The sequence below is a fragment of the Balaenoptera borealis genome (genome assembly GCF_965194805.1).
Source record: "Balaenoptera borealis genome assembly, chromosome: 4".
NCBI lineage: Eukaryota > Metazoa > Chordata > Mammalia > Artiodactyla > Balaenopteridae > Balaenoptera > Balaenoptera borealis.
In genome coordinates this window covers 55079034-55092513 of record NC_138861.1, presented here as the reverse complement: position 1 = coordinate 55092513, position 13480 = coordinate 55079034, and the positions used below count along the sequence as shown (strand labels likewise).

The 13480-nt window shown below is 35.5% G+C and overlaps 1 protein-coding gene across 4 annotated transcripts in view; it reads right to left on the bottom strand.

Moving 5' to 3' along the window:
• The window catches only part of ANTXR2 (ANTXR cell adhesion molecule 2), a 160382-nt gene that overhangs the window by 130974 nt on the left and 15928 nt on the right, over positions 1 to 13480 (bottom strand). For all 4 annotated transcript variants that reach the window (XR_014243739.1, XM_082389377.1, XM_082389376.1 and 1 more), the window contains exons 5-7: positions 13123 to 13230; positions 12921 to 12989; positions 12052 to 12132 (exon numbers count right to left, since the gene is read on the bottom strand). Coding sequence is in view for 3 of the 4 variants with exons in the window: in XM_082389377.1 (XP_082245503.1) it covers positions 12052 to 12132; positions 12921 to 12989; positions 13123 to 13230 (258 nt within the window). In the remaining variant the exon portion in view is untranslated. The remainder of the gene's footprint in view (positions 1 to 12051; positions 12133 to 12920; positions 12990 to 13122; positions 13231 to 13480) is intronic.

Below are 13480 nucleotides of genomic sequence, written 5' to 3'. Positions count from 1 at the left end.
CTAAAACTCTAAAATTTGCCTGAGTCCTGGGAACAGAAAGGCACATTCAGAGCCAGAAGGCAGAAGTTTGGTGATTTTGTTTGGTTTGGTTTGGTTTTTCTTTATTTTTTCTTGACGTGGAGAGACAAATTTTTGATACAGACTAAATGAGTCTGTGTCCCTCCCCTCTCATTGTCTCATCTGGGTTGCTAGACACACAGAGACACTCTTTTTCTAAACACAATTACGATCCACGTTTGCCCTATCTCCCCAAATATTCCACTTCAACATAGCTGTTCTCATGTCATGAACGCATTCATACTGATATATGAATGTGAACATGTGAATGCATGACCGTTCAAACAACCTGGACAGGATTATAGCCTCAGGAGGATATTTTGTTAAACCATGAAAATCCCTATACATGGAAATGCAGGCAACATAAACATTAGTAAAGCAAGAAACGCAAGCAGCATGAGGGAAAACATTTTCTAAAATGGGATGCCAACATTGGAAAACAAGGTCTGCCTACATGTCTGTCCCTCTGTTACTCTTTTTCTTAGTCTCTTTCCCTCCAGAATCTGTGAACCACAGGGTCTTTAAACCTACAGTTCCACCCACAAGGCACAGGTTGGGTAGGAGATAAAAGTGTGAACTTCCAGGAGGGAGAGGTCTAGGCAGAGCAGCTGATGGTATACACGACACCATCTGCAAGACCTGTGTTCATAAACCAATACAAATCTATAATAGAAAAGAGGCTGAAATATATAGAATTCTAAATTCTGTTACTTTGTGTAAAGCGTCTACATTCCAGCTTGTTGTCCCAAACTGTGAATTAAATGACTAAAGATGGTTTTATATATTTAATCCCTGTAACCGTCACTGTTGTTTCTCATTATCAAAACTTTCTGTCCTATTTAAAATGTATTTGTCTTGAATACATGTCATAAGAAAGTGAAAATCCAAGTATTTCCCCTCTTCTGAGTTGTTTGGGACAAAACTGCAGGCGGAACAATAGCATTCATCCTTACAAATTATAGCTATTTATTTTCTGTTGTTTCTAACTCGTATACAATTTCGATACGTTCTTTGTACAATTTAGATCATCAGAATACTCTCAATAGTTTGGTGAACTCTGTAAACATGAATTTCACGGAATTTCTCTATTTGTCAAGGGAGTGGGGTAGGATAAGATAAGGTTGGTAATGGCCCCCTCTGGGTTAGTTTTGGTTAGTGGAAAGACCAGATGCAGCCTTAGGAGTCAGCTCTGCCCGCTGGCCTCTCTGAGATACAGATGTTTGGCAGGAGATGAAAGTAGATTCCATTGTGCTGTCCCTTCCCAGAAGTTCGACTTGAATGGAGTATCAGAATGGTGTTTCACCCTGGATATTCCAGGCATATTCCAAATTAATTTGGATCGAGTCTGCGTCTAGTGCATGTGGTCAGGCTGCAGGATTTCACTAAAGGTCCAATTTGCATACAGAGCAACAAGGGGCAGATACGCACTTTGGAGCCAGAACTGGCAAGATTTATGGCCGGGTGAGAACCGCTGCTAAGTCAGAGACACAACTCTTCCAAGAATCCCAGTGGCCACGAAGCAATTTCTTATCCCGCTTGCCTATAGGGTTAGGATCAGATCTTTATAAGGACTGAATAATAACCAGGTGAAGTGACAGTGTTAATCATGGAAACATCTACAGCAGAAACAACCAGATAGCATCAGACTTGATTTCTTCTTTCTTAGATATTTTAAGATATATATGAAACCATATTTTGATTGAGATCTTGTAAGTTCCTGAACATGTTTACATACTGGACATGTTATAATGACAAATATAGAACATGTAGGAAGTAGTAAAAGCCACATCATGGCCTTAAAAAATGCATACAATGAATATAGCTGTGGCCTTTTTCTTCTGGCATTGAAGATAAAATGGGATTAATTAGTAAAGAATTATAGTTGGGCTATATCCAAGATAAAATTTAGCATGGAATTAGTTAAGATGGGGGGGGGGGAATGAAGTAAAATATTACTTAGGACCTACAGTGTCTTGGAAGTTCATGTTGAATTTGGGAGCAATATCTAGGTCTTATGATTTGAAGATCAAGCATCCAGTTTAAATAAAACAAACAAACAAAAACCCACTTCCTACAACTAGTATAAACCAAGACAGATTTTAAAAATCTATATTTTTTCCAATTTCTAAATGGTGATGGTAAGGCTACTGTATTTGGAAAATAGAGCCCATTCCAGAAGAAACTATGTAAAAACTTTTATAATGAATAATAATACTTCATATTTAAAACCAATCTAATATAAAAGGTATATAACACAATGTTATAAACAGCAGCTTCTCAATATTTATTGAATTAGTTGAAGAGTAAATGTAAAACTTTCTAATAAAAAGCACAAGCATTTTGGCTATAAGACAAATAAATGGGGTATGTAACAATAAACAGTTAAGTATATTTAAAATTACAGAGCTTAATGAGGGGCTACTTGAGTCAATCAAATCACATCTTTGGTCACACACAATGAAAGGAAAAGTTATTTGTATAGTTCAAATTTTGGTAATCAATGGCACTCATAAGGCAGTGAGCCAAATGCAAAAATAACATTTTTTTAACAGAGAGAAAAAGAAACAATAAAAACAACATGAAAAGGAACAAATTTAAGATATGCATCTTCTTTTAAAAAGAGGGCTGATTCTGGATAGTATATGTGAAAGAGCAAAAGGATATTAAGTCCCATTGAATGAATGTGACTTTCTTTTTTAAGGTCAATTCTAAATAAAAAGATTTTTCCAAAAAAACAGATTATTTCTTCACACTTAAATTCAATATGCTACCCAAACATCTCCAACATTTTTGACCTTATTCAAAATTCAAAATATTCATTCTAGCAATAATTTTCTAACACTGACTTTGAGTATATAACACAATGTACAACAGAACGTTACAGATAATTTACAAATACCTTCAGTGTATCCTAACAAATAGAAACTGTTAATTTCCATGTCATACAGCATGTCAGAAAATATCAGTAAGAATAATAATAAGGTCTAAAAAAAAAAGCTACTTTTTTTCTGACTCACTGAGAAGCTTAAGCACTACAGGAGTTCATCCCAAATATGAAGCATTCCAAGTTTAAATCTCATAAGGAAAAAATCACTGCACAGCATTAGTTCCCCAAAAAAGATCCCCCTAAAATGAAGCGTTAGTAGTTAGCCACACATGTGCATAAAATAAGCAGCTAAAACAACTGGAAAGATTGTTTCTCACAATCATTTCTTGTTTGCTTTTTTACCTTTCAACATTCAGATATGATTTTATTTTCTCTCTAGCTGTGAAACATTCCTACCAAATGTATTTTTCTGTAAGAGGTAATACGTCAATGAAAAACAATTGCAATTTGTAGTTACGTGTTTTGGTTGTGTTTGTTTTTTTTAAATGCTTGGAGCTTCAAAATGCCAGTTGCTCAATACAGCATGTTCTGCACTGACCCATTTCTAAATATGGATTTTCTCTCCCTTTGCAAGTAAGTGAGTAGTATAAGCGCAAGTGACAAATTCTAAACAAACTTTTACTCTAATAAATCTAGGGAAGAATGTAAGTTATAATCATTGCCTTTTACTCCTCTCTGCTCCAAACATAACAGATGAGTAGTTCTGATTATACTGTTGGTGAAATTATGCCCATATCACAAATTGTGAAACAAAATAGCGAAACAACATTTAAGTTCTTCTGCATGTTATAATTGCAGTTTTCATAACAAATCATATTAGCAGGTCTTCCTTTCTCACTATACCATAGAAATACACCCCAAAGTGCATTGTGATATGAAACAAAAGTTTATATGTCTCTGATTTTTTTATTTTCTTTTGTTCAGTACAAACTCAGAATAATCATTTAATGCTTTCCTAAAGGATAAATAGACTTTCCATAAAAAGTGCACTGAAATTATGGGGTAAAGTAATAATAAATGTACTATTTGTTCAGAATCTAAAGAAATTGAGTCTCAAAATGTTTTTCATTTTGATGCATATATTATTTCATATTAGACCTCTTTACCCACTCCCTTGTTTCATTAAATAAAACATGAAATAGACCTGACAAGCATGATAAGTCTATACTTGTTCTATTTGATTTTTCAGAAATCCAGAGTGGCAAATAAACTATTTCCCTATGCAACAAGAATAGAAAAGAAAAAAAAAAAAAAAGCTTTATCAGTTCTATTGACTTTACAAACACATATCCCTAAGAATTGTAAGCTCAGAAAAGTCAAGGGTACCATATCCATCTCTGTAACCCAACATCAGAAAAGTGTCTTGAACACAGTAAGTTTTCAAAAATATGCTTCCAAATAAATTAGGAATTGTTATTTCAGGGGGGAAAATGAGATATAACTGAGAAGTTACGCATTTACGCATCATAATTTACACTGATGGTACATTTAATCATAAATCTTAACCATTTTATCCCCCTTTTTAATGTCCTTCTACTCAACTGAATTTGCTTTCAAAAACAAGTGAGCCTCTAAAGGTCATCTTCTTTTGTAGCCCAACAGATTAATGTTAAGAAATAAACATTTGGCACTTAATTTTGGCTATGTAACCTAATGCCACCACTTTAGTTTTCTCACAAAATATCACAAAAAACTAATTATTTTTCCAAAATGGATTTGATTTCCTTACACTACAATCCCAACCAAAGAAAGAAGGAAAGAATAATGTTATTATTAAGTAAAATTATCATGCAAATGCAAATAGACCATTGGACAAAGGATGTCAAGATTATAAAACTTCAGTAAATTAAATGACTATTTTAAAGCAAATTTTCTATTTGTATTTTTTAGTTAATTTGAATTTAGAAGGAATGGAGTGCCTTATTAGAATATGTCAAAAATATTTTAAATGTATTTTAATACAGTGGACTGTAATACTATTGATTTTTCTTCCCTACCCAGAACATTTTTTCATCCTTACACATCCATGAAGTGTTCCCTTTCTATTGGAGAAACTGTTCTCTACTCTATGTGGTCCTGGTGAGACTGTCAATCATTAGCCTTCTCCACCTTGCTCCCAATCTTTCATCACGGGGGTGAGCAGGTTACTCAGGCTGGTCCAAATATGTTTGTTGACTATGTAATTGTTACAGGAATAAGCACTTGACTCAACTGAGTCAATCAGAGTCCTTAACTGGGACAGACTATACTGATGTCCAGAGACAACAGCTCTCTCTTTCCAATGGGCTTGCTAATTGAGGCCCATGTAAGCTGAAACACTTGGCAATTACTTTCAACTGCCACTCATGGGAACAAGGAGAGAATGAGGCAAATAGAATCACAGGCAAAACTTCCAAAGAGAGAAGACCTTAAGAACATGGATTGGTTCCCTGGATCTAACTGTACCTGAGGCAATTTCCTCCTCTGGACCACCCAGTTAGTTAGATAAGCCAATACCTTTCTTTTTCTTTTTTTCCCTTAAGCTAGTATGAACTTGCTTTTTTGTCACTTGTAACCAAAAGTCTTAATACAGTGGAATATAAATAAGAGGATAAAGTCAAAGTAATGTGGAATCAGAAGTCAATTCAAAATAAAGTATTTTCTGGCAGAAAAAAGGAGTTGACTTTTTGAATGCTTAAACACACCATAATTGTATTTTAAAAATTTAAAAATATTTTCAAGAAGCATGGATTTTATTTATTCATTCATTGATAAACATGAATTAGGCAATAACTACTAACCCAACACTGTATTAGGCAAAAAAAGGAGGAGGTGGGAAATACGGTCCCAACCTTCCTAACCATTAATGTGAAAGATGTTATAAGGAGACACCTTATCTATATTCAGTACTAAAGATCCTTGGATAAATAGAAGCCCAGAAGAATCTGATGCACAGTGAGCCTCATGCTACAGCCAGTCCTTTTTAAATTTATTTATTTATTTATTTATGACTGTGTTGGGTCTTCGTTTCTGTGCGAGGGCTTTCTCTAGTTGCGGCAAGCGGGGGCCACTCTTCATCGCGGTGCGCAGGCCTCTCACTATCGCGGCCTCTCGTTGCGGAGCACAGGCTCCAGAGGCGCAGGCTCAGTAGTTGTGGCTCACGGGCCTAGTTGCTCCGCGGCAGGTGGGATCTTCCCAGACCAGGGCTCGAACCTGTGTCTCCTGCATTAGCAGGCAGATTCTCAACCACTGCGCCACCAGGGAAGCCCAGCCAGTCTTTTTTAAAAGGAGTCCTAGAAACTGATTTCCAATTTTGAGTAAGTTGTACCAGTTTGGCTTTTTTTTTTTCCTGTGAATATATCTTTATATTTAGCTCAGACTTTAGGTTTTTCATTAAACCATAATTTTATAAATAGACATTTCCACAACTAAGCAGTCGACATTCATAGCAGAACCTGCTAAAAGCATTTAAGCTGAAGTCTTATCAGAATGTTTATTAGGTACCCTCTTCTATGAAAATGATCTTCCTGTAGAGAAAATGATTTTGCAACGTCTTCTCATTCCATTAAAACATAGTTTAGACACCTTTCTTAGATACTTTTTAAAAATAATAATAACAACAATAGGTATTACTGAGACAAACAACTTGGCTCCAAAGGTCAAATGAAGCTTATATTTCCAGCACTATGAATGAAGTTACTTTTTGAAATGTAAATTTTACTTTTTTCAGTAAAAAAGTAAACAATCTATTACAGTTTTATTTAAATTTCCTACATGTGTGAGTGATCATTCCTTTCCTATTTAGGCTCCTTTACTTCCCCATTAGGTATTTAGGAAGTTTGCTGCCATCACCTAGGATGCAGTGTTCTTAATTCTTTTGGATCAGGGTTATCTATAAAAACAGCTTCACAACTGATTTATCTCTTATGCTTAATATTTTTGAGGTGTGCTATCAAAAAAAATTTATGGAAGTAATTGGAAAGAGTAAAACATCTCATGGTCTTGTTTTTAGAAAAAAAGGAGGGGCTTTTCCACATCACTTTGATTTTTATTCTTTCCCTGTTATTCACTAATCGTGGTTTTGTTTTATTTTTAATGTTCTCTTACACAGCACTGCCTTTTGAAACACTGCACTAGAAACCACATGGTACTCACAGGTTAGTCTGGCCTATCTTAGTTTGAATACAATTTTATTTTCAAATAAAAGTTCTACAATCACCTTTCCAAGAAACCAAAAATAATTGTTTAACGATTTTAAGATCTGTGGAAAACAGAATTATATCCTTGTGTTGGTGGGCAAGGGAGAGGAGAAAGAACAAGAGGAGGAAGAATGACTCAGTTCTGCAGTTTTCTGATTTGAACATTTCCCTGGATCTCCACTTCCCTCAGCGACATCCCCCCACCGGGATTTCTTCCCAGGCCCAATTCACCTTCTCTCCCTGCCCTCCTGCCCAATTCCACTTTGTCCTCTAACCCTCCGACCCCTCTGTGAAAACAGCGTTCACTTTCAATGCTTCTAGATACTCATATTATCAGGGTTGGAAGGCCCAAGTTACACCTGACTGCCCTCTCTGTCCTTTTCATCCTATATCCAGTGAGCTCCCAGGTTCTTTTAATTTTTTAAAGCTTCCCACATTTACCTTTTTATTTCCAGTTTTCACAGCCATCACAATTTTAACAACAACAACTAGTATTTGCCAGCTAATATTTGCCAGAGCCTTCTGAGCCTGGCTCAGAAAGAGCAAACAGTTTCGTACCTAGAGGTTCAGCCCCACCCTGTTCCTGACATAATTCTGACCTGGGCAGAGAATTTATTAATTGCTTCCCTTGCAGTCCTTGACCTAGTTTTATTGTGAAAGACCTAGAATCCCAGTGCCTGAAATTAGCCCTAAGGAACTATAGTCCACTGGGGCTGTGGTTTCCCCTTAACAAAGTAACATTTCTACTCTGAATCACTAATTAGCACCACAAGTTCTCCCACAAGAATTGCGGCTCTTTTTTCTGAATGGAGGATCCTGAAATTCTACATAGCTTTTGCCATGGGAATTCTGAATCTTCTTTTCCAGTTGTCGGCTGGGTCCTAGACCTACGCCCTGAGAATTCGGAACTAGGGCACAGCCAGATACTTGACTTTGAGTAGCTACACCATCTAGAAATCCTTGTTGTTATGACCCACTTGCTAGATTTGATCCTTGCACATATCAATACCACCCCTCTTTAGACCTAAGTCATTGATCATTTAGAATGTTGGCCAGCTCTCTCCGTGGACTACCCTACAGACGGATCAATAATCCCATCCTACATGGTCCTAGCTTCCAGCCATTCCTAGCTTCCTACCACATGTTTTAAAGTCAGCCCTTCTTAGATCATTCTTAATCATTATCTCATTTAATTCACAAAACAATTTACTGATATAGATATCATTATCCTCATTTGACTGATGAGAATTTTAAAACTCAGAGAGATTACACTATAGGAGGTACACAAGGTCACATGGCTAGGCAGTGGCAGAGTTGGAACCCACACTCAGGTCTTCGTATTTTCCAATCTCATATTGTCTTCACTATGTTAGGTTTCCTTTCACCATGTTTCACAAGCACTATTGCAAGAGACATAACACAGCTTTTCATCTTTCAAATCATCCCATACATTACCATAAGCATATTCTATGTAAACTTTCACTGTTATAAATTTCATGCTCTAATCTTCCATGGTTCCTCGACTATTTATGCAAAAAGAGCCATTTCACCACTCAAACATTTGAGGGTCTCCATAATCTGGATCCAACCTACCTACCAATGTTTATCCCCCACATCATTCCACCATCCAAGCCAAACCCTCCTGTGTCTCAGCCACTCAGCCCAGGCTGTTTCTGAAGTTCTGTGTTCCTTGTTTCTAATTAAATCTACTCCAATTGTCAGAGCGCAGTTCAGATCCCACCACAAAAAGCCTCCCATGACTTCGTAAAACCAAACTCATTCCACCGCTCTGTCAATGTTACTCTAGCCATATTGATATTTTAACACATACTGCATTACAGGATTCCTTTTTATCACATAGGATGACTCACTGAAATTTCCCTTTTCCAAATTCCCACATTTTGTAATTCTCGCAGGGCGCCACCATATTCCAAACCGCGAATCGTCATTTTCCAGCCCCTTTAGAACAAAGAATTTGTCTTATATAAGTTTGTGTCCCCCCTCTTCCAAGCTTAATACCATGCCCTAACATAGTAAGAGCTCAATAAATGAGGAAATGAAAGAATACATTGTACAACGGGAAAAGAAGGGTAAAAAAGAGGAAAAGTTTTTCACCAGTACCTCCTTGAGATAATGAATTCCAAACCCTCATATATGCTAATTAAGAGTAGAGGTTAAACCAATAGTACAAAAAATGTTATACGTATCATGTTTGCCGGGATAGAAATCTAAAAATTTTGAAATGATACATTTCCCTCCAAATTAAAATAGACCATTAAAATGATTTTCCGAATCAAATAAATTTTAGAAAAGGTATTAAGTTGTTAATATGTTCATAACAAAGGCCTTTTACAGTCCCTTGTTTTGAAGTTATAAAAGTTAGAACTACTACAGTGTTTCTTCTTTTTTCAAAAACTATAATGAAGAAAGGCTCCAAAGTTAAACTCTTATCCTTGTTGATTAAAAAGTTGATTCTAAACAAACTATGCCTTAACAAAATGTGATATCTTTTACAATAGGGACCAGACCATCTAGGTCACTGGATTTTAGTGGGCAGGGGAAGGGAGGACAAAGAAAACAAGAAAACCATGTTATCACTTTTTCTCAATTAAAGATTAACTTCAAGGAAATTAATGCACTGACAATTAATAAGGTCAGATGTATTTAAATAACTTCTAGCAGGAAAAATAAATTATCGATCAATTTAGCAAATATTTTGCCTTCAGAGTACCAAACATCTGAAAGATTTAAATTTTCTGATTTCTTCCATTTGCTTAGCTTTGTGTAAATACATTCCACAGTACCATGTTACCCATTAGTTTGGTAAACCATAAAGAACAGAGAGAGATTCTCTTCTCTCAGCTCTTACCCTGAAATACACTATATGTGTTTAAATACCATATATAATTTTTAAAGATAAGATGGTACTTTGTAAATATAAAGGGTAATTCAAATTTGAGGCAGAAGTACAGCTTTTGTATATTATCAGAGGTGGTACAATCTCTGCCCTGAAGAGAGATAAAGTGCTTGATTTAGTGCCTTAAATTTCTACAAAGTGGGCAGAAATCCCAAGCTATTATCATGTTGATAGAAATCTCAACCATTAGTGAGATCAACTTTGATTGTAAGGCTCCGTTTGTCTACCTGCCTCCTCTCCCAAGTTACTGCTAGGGTTTCCCCAGAGGCGGGCTTCCCTCAGGATCACTTACAACTCCTTTTGTGACAAAATAGCTACAGTTTAACTATAATGAGATTATAGCTATACCCATCAGCCCCCTCCAGATGAAATTCAAGAGGCTTTGTTCATAATGTGTGGCTAAAATAACGCAAATTTGTCTAAGTTCATGCTAAATCTTTCGACATAACTTACTTGAGCTAAAGTCTATCAAGAACTTCAGGCGAGAAACACTGTAGTTTGAAATTCCATTCTAAAGTTTTCTTATACAAATTTAAAAAGTGAAATTGAACAAATAAATATAATAAAACAATAACAACTTTATCTCCTCCAGTAGTCAAATACTAATTTTTTGAAGGAGATATTTGTAGTCATAACCCACAAAAAGAGTTTTCAAAAGCCAATTAGTCACCTGGAGGATTTTGAATTAATCCTTTTATATAGAGAAAAAAAATGCAAAGGGGAAAACCCACAGAGGTCGTTTCTCCTTCCCAGTACAAATATAAAAATAATTGCAAATTCCCAAGTACAATAAAATTCTATTTAAAATACAATACACTGATTTGTTTTTTACAGGGTCAAATTATCCTCCCTTTTGCATTGTCAATACATTTTCCTATATTGTAAAACAAATCGCAGTTGTAGAGTATGTACCTTGAATCCACCTACGAAAATATTTATTACTTTTTCACATTGAAATTTTTTCCTAAAACTAAACACATATGTAAACTCCTAAAATAATTGAATCTCTGTTCCATCCTGCACTTATATTTGGCCTGTCCACTAGTCGTACTGATATGTTTTAGAATCAAATTGTATGTTTTTCCTGAAAAGATCCATTTATTAAGAGGAAAAAAGCCTACATACTACCAAAAACAAATGCAATAAATCTCACTCTGTGTTTCTGAAAAACATGATTTTTAAAAACAAATTTTAAATTCTAGAACCAAATGTCAGAAAAAAACTGAGATTTTTTTTTTCCTTCAATAAATACCCAAGGATTAAAGAAAAAGCTTTGGCTTAGAGAATATATATTATCCACTTCTATTTTAGGATGTTGTTTACCAAAATATCATAAATACTTAATAGCAACTGCTCCTAGTGCTTCTAGCAAAAGGCAGTAAAATGAAACATAAACCTCAGCTGTGAAAGCCCAGGAGTTTTGCTTTGCATTTCATCACTCCACTTCCCCATACCCTGTTTAGGATGGCCCAGATTCTAATGATCACCAGAGACAGCTCAACTGAATTCCAAACAGAAATATTATGAGCTCCAGTGAAACTATTAATCATTAAAATGGAAAGAACAACAATCGCAGTCAAATACTCTGCCACCCGTTCGAGTTGCCTGACTGATAGTTAAGAAATACCATATTTGGAGGAGGAAGCAATCACACATTCCAATCCAAATTTTTATTTTACTCTTCTATAAAGCCTATAAAACTTTCAAGATATCCATACAGTGAGGAACTCCATGCTCAAAGCGTGCTCTGAGACTGTTTATGAAAATCTTAAACTTGAAATCACAAACCCAGGCTCACAGAGCTCAATTTGCAAGAATTAATACCAAATCTCCCTTAACAAACAAAATCCAGATCTTTTAGAATTTCCCTGCATTTGCAACACCCAACAAACTTCCTTCTTAACTTCTTTCTTCAAGATAATGACCCACTGAACTGGATATCAAGATTACTTCCTATAGTTTAAAATATATCTAAAATTACGAGCCTTTCCTGACCCCAGAGAAATACTCACAGAATTAATTATTCCTTTAAGAGCTTGAAATCCACCTTTGACAGGGAAAACTTGTTCCTTGGAATCAGCAATTCTTTCGAGCTTTAGAAAAAGGAGGAAAATTTAATTGAGAGGTGGTTGAGACATACAACACTTTATACACTTCATTACATGTCAATTACATTCACTTGAAAAATTATACCAGTGGATTAATTCACTGTCAGGAACTGAAGGTGATGGGACTAGTGTTACTCTAAATGCATCACAAGAAAATGAACTGAGATCAGACACAGCCCCTTTACACTGGCATCAAGTTTCAATTTCAAAACAGCTCAGAGCTCTACTAGCTGTAAATGTCATGAGACACAGGAGTCTCAGTCACACTCAACCAAATATTTAAATGTAAAATCATTTTGTGAGTGGGGAAAAAAATTTAATACATAAACCCTCAAAAATTCATGAAAAAAAATTGGTTCTTTAGGGAAAATTATTAAAGATTTCTCCTACACAGACTTCCCAAATCCCTGAACTCCTGAGTTGAGTTTTCAAACTAAAACATTTGAACAAGACTTGTCATGATAATCCTGTCAGTTGAGTTAAAGAAGAGGAGTATGCATATTGTTTTAATCCAACAGCTTTTCCAATATTAGTTCCTTCAAATGGAATAAATGTTCAAGAAAATTAGAGTTTTGTCTTCAGCTTGATTAGGTAATGAAGCCTGTCAAATTCAGACATTATTTACATAGAGCTCAAGACATGGGGCCATTTTTATAGAAAATCTTTAATGACTGATTTGAGTCATAATAAGTCATCAGTGAAAAAAATCTGATAAACTCTCCTTAAGACAGTTATGTGATTTAGATTAAAGGCTGCAGATCTGCTGGACTTACTTGAGCTTGTTCAAAGTCAAGGACACCAACACAATAAACTCTAGCCCCAAGGGACCTGGATATCTTTGCCTATTGAGAGAATGAGAGAGGGACAGAGAGAGGAAGACAGAGAGGTGAATTATTCAAATGTCAGGCTAATACATGCAGAGACATACAGCAAAGTACACTGGGGTGTAAAGAACCGTTTCAGTTCAATACTCACCTCTTTCTCTGCATATGATGGCACCAGACCATCCAACTTCCCATCTGTCAGAGCAATTATGATACTGGAGGTTTTTAAGCCTCCTGCTTTCTCAATTTGTTCATTTGCCTGAAAATGAAGAATAATTGTCCAACTCATAAGTTAATCTTAACTTTTAACCAGCATGTTCCATCAAGCTGAATTTTAAGTCTGACAAAATCAAAATATTATGAACTGGCTTTTAAAACAGGGTATTTTGTGTTAACTATTTTAATTTGAAATATACATATATTCACATTATAGAGTAGTTAGTATAGGGTTTAAATGATAAAGATTTTAGCCTTGGCTGACTATAACCACATAGAAAATGTGGTTCTCT